The 8,592-nt window shown below is 36.1% G+C and overlaps 1 protein-coding gene across 1 annotated transcript; it reads left to right on the top strand.

Moving 5' to 3' along the window:
* The first annotated feature begins 5,131 nt into the window (after window positions 1–5,131).
* On the top strand, window positions 5,132–8,263 carry LOC140886890 (heat shock cognate 70 kDa protein 2). The gene is made up of 2 exons (XM_073293798.1): window positions 5,132–5,432; window positions 6,281–8,263. Exons 1-2 carry the CDS (start codon window positions 5,219–5,221, stop codon window positions 8,008–8,010), a joined length of 1,944 nt encoding a protein of 647 aa, XP_073149899.1. The 5' UTR covers window positions 5,132–5,218; the 3' UTR covers window positions 8,011–8,263.
* Window positions 8,264–8,592: the final 329 nt, after the last annotated feature.

The raw sequence follows: 8,592 nt of genomic DNA, 5'->3' as shown, positions 1-8,592 counted from the left end.
TTCATGTTTTTACCTCATGTCCAATAAGGGCCCAATAATATGACGCCGTTTATTGTGACATGTCAAGATGACCCATCAATATCAAGTTGTGATGGACGGTCGCCATGTGGATCCCCAATAATATGAGCCAATCCCATGGGAGTTCCATCCAACTTACAACATGTGTCGATCCAATGTACAGCTTTCCGACGAACGGGCCCCCCCCAATAATATGAGCCGGACCGTATCCGTGGGTAGCATCTCATACATTGATCGTTGATGGAAGGTAGGAACATTTAAACAGTATTTAAATTTCCTTTATTTATCTTGATATCAATTTTAAATCATATTTAAAATGAGGGATTTTAATTTTTGAAAATTTGTCTCATCATTTAAAATTTGTATGCTTGCGGGATTCATACAATTTAGTCTAAACATGCATACAACGATAATATCATATATTATATTTTAGGATGATCGATTCCATTACTAATCGACCCGTGGTTGCCAATCACGAGTCTAAGTCCAATCCTAGGTGATATGCAAGTATGCAATGCAATCCTATTACATTTTGCTTCCAATTTACATTTCTCCAGTTTTTATCATTGCTTGCTGGTCCCACCTCCATCTTCAAAAACTCCCACTATTTCTAGTGAATTTACAATAAATTACTATGACAAATAAAGGGATACATTGTAGGGGTGGGAACAGGCCATAAACCAGGCCCACTTTTATTACAAATGATAAAATCAAATTTGGGCCATAAACCAGACCCATTAATAAAACCCAACAATCAATAATAAAGTCAAATGTAAACAACCTAACATACACCTATAATATTGGTCATGGCAATCGATCATCCTTATCCAATAATATTTAATTCAAAATTAATTTATTGGATAACATGCAATGACAATTAAATTAAAAAGGATAAAATCATATTCCATATATAAAATCTTATTTTACATACAAAATCATATTTTACCTTTTTATCAAATAAAATTATATTTTACATATAAAATCCAATTTTATACATAAAATCATATTTTACTCAATATTTCCATAAGATCATATCTTATCATCAATTGTACCAAAAATAATTAATTTCAAAAATCTGATTTAACCGATAAAATCTATAAATTTTCCAAAAATTTAAATTCATCCAAAAATCAATTTTAAAATTTTCGAACTCGAACAATTCGATCCGACGCCTCGTGGACCAATCAAAAACAATTTTTGATCGGACAAAAAATAGAATTTTAACATATTAAAATTTTAATTAAAAATAAAAATTAATTTTCCCGGGCCGCCAGGGACGATCCCGGGCAGCCCGCGCCCCAAAAGGGGCTCGGGCCGGGCAGCCCGTCGCTGCCCTGGGCAGCGATGGACTCGCTGCCCTTGGGCAGCGATCCAATCGCTGCCCCGGGTTTGCCCATTAATTTTAAAATTTTAAAATCCTTTTGTTTCAAAAAACCAAGGCTTAAAATTTTTTGTACAATCGATTAATTTAATCGCTTGATCTGAGCAACCTGGCTCTGATACCACTGTTGGAACACGGTGTTCAGATCAATCAGAATTGATACCCGGTGCAGCGAAAGTTTTAAAATTTTATATGAAACGATTCCATATCATGGGTATCAAAACTTTACGATTAAATTGTGCGTTTAAAAATTAAATAACAATTAAATTTTTACCTTGAATCTCGAAACAAGATTATGGACACCAACAGATAACTCTGCTCTTGTTGTATATCCCAGGAACTGATTGACGAACAATTCTTCAATCAGGTCCACGAACAGAATTCGAATCCCTCTGATAGATTGCACTAGAAAATCTATCAGAAGTTTCTACGAAGAGAATTAACGAATTTGATCCGTTAAATCAGACTGCAAATTCGAAATTCACAGACTGGATTTCAGAGAGAAAAAACACAGAGAGGGGGGGCGGCCACTCTAGGTCTCAAAACCCTAGTGTTCGAAAATTATGAGACTTGTCTCTAATTTCTGCACTGCAATAACTTATTTATAATGTGGGCTGCTAACAGCTTAGGGCCCATTAGTCATAAGTTAAAGCCTGACAAGCAAAGCCTGCATATTCATAAATTAATATAAAATTCATCGTGACTCTGATTGATAAACCAATTTCACCAATGTGCACAGAAACCATTTCTGCATCTTTTAAAGTCAAGATAAATTTTCTAAATCCGAATTCAGTGATTTCCAAAAATGCCCATCTCTATGTCATTTTAGGAAATCTTACTCTTCTACTCTGATATAAGAAGTCCCACTTCTTTATTCACTAAATTTAACTCTTTAAATTTAATTATCTCAACGGGAATTAAAAATCCATTACTTGTGTGACCCTCAATGGTTCAGGGATACAACTAGCCGGGCTCACAACTCCTTGTGACTCGAAACAACAATTTCCGACTTGCCCATCGAATCATGGTAAGAGCGCCTAGCAACATCGCCCCATGATTCCCTAGGTATCACTGATAGTGCCTGCAAGAACCAATAGATTTTGGTTAGCGTACAGTACGGTCCCTTCATCCATATATCCCGATCGAATCAACAACCATTGGTAAATCGAGAGTCGTTCGAGATTCGATAACTATGCAATGCATCTTGAAGATCAAATAGTGACATCGCATGTGCTACTAAGAAACCATTTCTTAAAACGCATCATGTACTCTGGCCAGAGATTCGTCACACTAATATCTCCTCAGATTGCATAGAATATCCACACTAGCAAGTATGTGGTGAATCCTTGACAACAAAGCATCGACTCCTATATGTGTCGTAACTGTACCCAATCCCGACACCTGATGACCCCAATAGAGTCGGTAAACGAGTCAAAGTACAGTACTAGCATATAGAGTCTCAATGATGTTTCAAGTAGTAAGGACTAATGGTGTACAACCAAAACCGCGGACTTTATCCACTCGATAAGTGATAACCACTTGGAAAGTCCGGATAGGGTAGTTCGATCATTCATCGTATGAATATCCATTTGCATGCTTTGAACATCTCTATGATCCATACCAATGAAACGTGGTACTCGGCATCGCAAATGCTAGTCTCAATCTCGAGCGATCCTTATCCTTATTAACGGATGGCTCAATCGACTAGGAACTGTTTAGAATATACAGTGACTATAAGATGTGTTTCATGATAGCCATCCCCATGTGCCACCACATCTTACATACACTATAGTATATTCAAGGTCTTCATCTAAACATCTTATAGTATGTCACAACATAATAATATGATAAAAGATAAAGTAAATGCCATTATAAAAGTGTAAATTATATTAAACAAAAGATTTTTTATATATAGAGTCATAAAAGCCCTTAGCCACAAGTTGGCTCACCGGGCACCCACTCTTTCACATTCAAAAGAATTTAAATAAATAATCTAGACATTTAAAATTATTTAAAATAACTAACAACAAAACTTAAATTATTTAAAATAAATAAGTTGGACAATAAAAAATATTTAAATAAATAAGCTAGTCAGTTAAAATCATTTAAATAACTAACCAATTAACTTAAATAATTTTAAGATAAGGGGGACAATTGAAATAATTTAAATTAATAAACTAAACAATTAAAATTATTTAGTTAAGCAAGTTTAAACATTTAAAATATTTAAAACAATTAAGTTGCACAATAAAAATCATTTTACAATTAATATTAAACAATTAAAATCATTAATTAAGTATTTAGAACAATAAAAATCATTTGAATAAATAACTAGAATTTTATTAACAAATAATTATGATAAAGAATTTTAAATCTATTAAGCTTAAAAATAATAATCATAATATTTATTTAATTTAATGCGTACGATATAGTAAATTGAATTTTAGGTGCTACATCTATACTTTCCACCTCATAACGCTACAACAAGAGCCTTACCACGCTCGCTTAATAGCATTTTTTTCTGAAAAATTCAATAAATGGCAAATAAGCTTATCAACTAATAGTGAAATCGAACCTCAAATTCCCTCGCTGATCCCGCAATAGATGCTAAAACTCGGTATCCTGACATCAATTCTATGTAGTTCGCTCACGTTCTTGTTATTGTGTTTTTTTGGACATCCCAATCGACGGGACATGGCTTAGTTTGGACGAAACTAATGGTTCGAGGCAGGGTTGAGAGCAGACCAGTGGCTAAAGTATTGTGTGTTTTCTATTGCAGGGTTTGTTTCAGTGGTTTTTTATACTAATTTCGATTTGGTTGTATAAAACTAGTTCTACTTTGGGTTTTTAATCACCAGTTGTATAATGTCAGTTCGGATTGTTAACTCGTTTCATTCCGCTGTTTGATAATTGTTTTAGAATTTTTTTTAATTGCATGCTTAATAAGTTAATTAATAGGTGATTTGAGTCGGGTTTCTACAAAACTACTACAAACTTCTCGGCAAATATTTCCCAAATTGGCAAATTTCAACAACCTTTTTAGTTTCAATTTCACGCATTTAGTTTCCAATAGCATTTCGATGAATTTCTAGGGTGCTAATTAGACTTTGTTTTAATATAAAAAAACTTTGTTTTAGTTATTTTGCCTTTTAGTTTGTGAATATGTTCAATGTCATTCAAAATGGTAAAATTTATTTTTCATATCATCTCCGGATCGATTCCTTTGTTTAAATTAAAATTAATTAATTAATTAATTTATTGATATCTAAATTCGAGGAAATCAAAAAATCGATTCAGATTTTCATCTTTTGTTGTTTCCAATTTGGTATCCAAAAGCCCTTTTTTTACAACTTCTATAACAACTATCTTGGGGTGGAGTCGATGTTGCACACAAGGTACTACCCTGTGTGCAGCGTGGCAAGCTTTCATTGACCCAAATCATGTGGGCTTGACATAATTTGATGTGAGACCCACATGATTTTGTATGTGGCCAATTTTTGGCGGCATCGACTCAACCCCGTCTTTGATGTCATATCAAATTTTATTTTATTTCCTAAAGTAAAATAAAATGTTCTATGCATCAACAAAATAATTATTGGGTTTCTAGAATAATTTAAACGGGCCGAAGCCCACCAAGACCAATTCAACTGCCCATTATTCAATTAGGGTTTTGGAACAATCTGGAAGCTGGAGTCCCCATAAATACTCCCTCTTCTCCACATTTTTTTTTATCTCATCTCCGTGGTACGATTCTTTTTCAATTTTTCGTTACTCTTTAAATTAGTTGACATTTTTTTTTATCGCCGGCTTGGATCTACAATGGCGGGAAAGAGCGAGGGTCCAGCAATCGGAATAGATCTCGGCACCACCTATTCATGCGTTGGCGTTTGGCAGCACGATCGTGTTGAAATTATCGCCAACGACCAGGGCAACAGGACGACGCCGTCCTATGTCGGTTTCACTGACACCGAGCGGCTCATCGGTGATGCAGCGAAGAACCAGGTCGCCATGAATCCGATTAACACTGTTTTTGGTAAGATCTGTATCCTTTAGATGTAATTTTCGATTCGTTTTTTTGGTGGAATCGTATTGATTTGACTGCTCTCGTAGATCTGTGTTTTGGATTATGGTTTAGTTGATCTTGTTACGATGTTGATTTTGCTGGAAGTTTTTTATGTCTTCGGCCCGAGCATGCTTAATTTCAAATTTGTTTAGCATGTATAGGTCGGTATGTGTTTGAATTGTATACTTTGGTTTACTCAGTATGAATTGTTTTTTCCGATGCTGTTTGATTTCGCCTGTTCTTGCTGAATCGGTGATTGATGCATATTTGTTTACAAGGGAAAAAAATTTCTATAATAGGTTTATGGGAATGTTGGAAGGACTAGTTATGAGTTATGGATTTAGACTTGAAATCCTGTTGATATTTCGAACTTTGTTTTATATGTTATTCACTGAAGATCTAATCTGTCGATGTATAAAATTATTACAAGTTCTGATGAACCTTTATGTAGCTAAATTTCAAGTCGGTATAAGCTTATGTCATGTATGAGTGAATGCGCAGAGCATGTTAGTTTCTGATCTTTATTTATGTATGTTCTAGTTCGATTTTGTTGCCCACACGATTTTGGGAGTGATCACCCCATTTCCTACTGTTTGATATTTGTTTTTCTTTGTATGAACTATGATCTTGCATTCAACGGCCATGAGTACCACTTCTGCAGGCCCAGTCATGTCTTTTGGAAACTTTTGTATCGTCACGATCATTTGTGCCATTAATTGCGCGCAGCTCTGACTAAAGCTAGTTATTGATGATGCAATTTTCGTATCCTTTTATTTTTATTATGATGTTGTATTTATTTCTTCTTCATCTTTTGACAGATGCTAAGAGGTTGATTGGCCGTAGATTTTCTGATGCCTCTGTGCAAAGTGACATCAAGTTGTGGCCTTTCAAGCTCATTCCTGGACCAGGTGACAAGCCCATGATTGTAGTCAACTACAAAGGTGAAGACAAGCAATTTGCAGCTGAAGAGATATCTTCCATGGTTTTGATTAAGATGAGGGAAATTGCTGAGGCATACCTTGGTTCGACTGTTAAGAATGCTGTGGTCACTGTTCCCGCGTACTTCAATGACTCTCAGCGTCAGGCAACCAAAGATGCTGGTGTTATTGCTGGTATCAATGTATTGCGTATAATCAATGAGCCTACAGCTGCTGCTATTGCTTATGGTCTTGACAAGAAGGCTACCAGTATCGGTGAGAAAAATGTCTTGATATTTGACCTTGGAGGTGGGACGTTCGATGTTTCTCTACTGACCATTGAGGAGGGTATCTTTGAGGTGAAGGCCACTGCTGGTGATACTCACCTTGGAGGTGAAGACTTTGACAACAGAATGGTGAATCACTTTGTCCAGGAGTTTAAGAGGAAGAACAAGAAAGACATCAGTGGTAACCCAAGAGCGTTGAGGAGATTGAGGACTGCTTGTGAGAGAGCGAAAAGAACCCTTTCATCTACTGCCCAAACCACTATTGAGATTGACTCCCTCTATGAGGGTATTGATTTCTACTCCACAATTACCCGTGCCAGATTCGAGGAACTCAACATGGACTTGTTCAGAAAATGTATGGAACCTGTTGAGAAGTGTCTGAGAGATGCTAAAATGGATAAGAGCACTATCCATGATGTTGTACTCGTCGGCGGTTCGACTAGGATTCCCAAGGTCCAGCAATTGTTGCAGGACTTTTTCAATGGAAAAGAGCTTTGCAAGAGTATCAATCCCGATGAGGCAGTTGCTTATGGTGCTGCTGTTCAAGCTGCCATCTTGAGTGGTGAGGGTAACGAGAAGGTGCAGGATCTTTTGCTTCTGGATGTCACTCCTCTCTCCCTTGGTCTTGAAACTGCTGGCGGTGTGATGACTGTTTTGATTCCAAGGAATACAACCATCCCCACCAAGAAAGAGCAGGTCTTTTCTACCTACTCGGACAACCAGCCTGGTGTCTTGATTCAGGTCTTCGAAGGAGAGAGAACAAGGACAAGGGACAATAACTTGCTTGGGAAATTTGAGCTTTCTGGCATCCCTCCTGCACCCAGGGGAGTTCCTCAAATTACCGTTTGTTTCGACATTGATGCCAATGGTATCCTGAATGTGTCTGCGGAGGATAAGACCACTGGTCAGAAGAACAAGATTACCATCACAAATGACAAGGGGAGGCTGTCAAAGGATGAAATCGAGAAGATGGTTCAGGAAGCTGAGAAGTATAAATCTGAAGATGAGGAACACAAGAAGAAGGTGGAAGCCAAGAATGCATTGGAGAACTATGCCTATAACATGAGGAACACTATCAAGGATGATAAAATTGCCTCAAAGCTACCTGCTGCTGACAAAAAGAAAATTGAGGATGCCATAGAGTCGTCCATCCAGTGGCTCGACAACAACCAGCTCGCAGAGGCTGATGAGTTTGAGGACAAGATGAAGGAGCTTGAGAGCATTTGCAACCCGATCATTGCTAAGATGTACCAGGGTGCTGGTGGAGAAGCACCTTTGGATGACGATGGCCCTGCTCCTGCTGGTAGCAGTGGTCCAGGCCCGAAGATCGAGGAAGTCGACTAAATTCCCTCACCAACGGAATCTAAGCTCTTATTGATTGTATTTTTGGGTTTCATTACTTTTGATTACTAAGTTTTTTGGTTAGCTGGATAAAAGATGCTTTTTTTGGGTATTTTTCTCCAAGGTTTGGACTGACTTTATCTATCTACATTGGGGTATTGGTACTCTAAATTTCTTGGTTCTCGCCATCTCTTTTATGTTCCAGCAAAAACTTTTATCGAGTATTGTTCTTAAATTGGGCGTGCATTTATTATTAGTTACGGTTTAGTTTGTGGTATGATATAAGTAATATATAGATAAAGTAGTATAATGTAATAAAAAATAAATAAGAAATGATTGTTAAAATAGTATTGGATTTGATTGATGGATTATGGTTTATTTGATTTGATTGATTAAATTTTAAATAAAAATGTTAAATGATTATTTTGTTATTTTAATAATAAATAAAATAAAAATTATATTATTTTAAGGGATAATATAGTAATTTGAATTCAATGATTTGATTGATGTGAGATAAGTAATTAATGATTTGATTGATGTAAAATAAATAGTTAATATATGGATAAATAATATGATGAAAGAACG

The sequence above is a fragment of the Henckelia pumila genome, chromosome 3 (assembly GCF_033568475.1).
Source record: "Henckelia pumila isolate YLH828 chromosome 3, ASM3356847v2, whole genome shotgun sequence".
NCBI lineage: Eukaryota > Viridiplantae > Streptophyta > Magnoliopsida > Lamiales > Gesneriaceae > Henckelia > Henckelia pumila.
The sequence above is the reverse complement of the archived record's forward strand: the minus strand, read 5'-3'. Positions and strand labels throughout refer to the sequence as shown.

Coding starts and splice junctions, on each gene's coding strand:
- LOC140886890 (XM_073293798.1), top strand. CDS start 5,219: ATGGCGGGAAAGAGCGAGGGTCCAGCAATCGGAATAGATCTCGGCACC. Junction 5,433..6,280: donor TCCGATTAACACTGTTTTTG/GTAAGATCTGTA, acceptor ATCTTTTGACAG/ATGCTAAGAGGTTGATTGGC.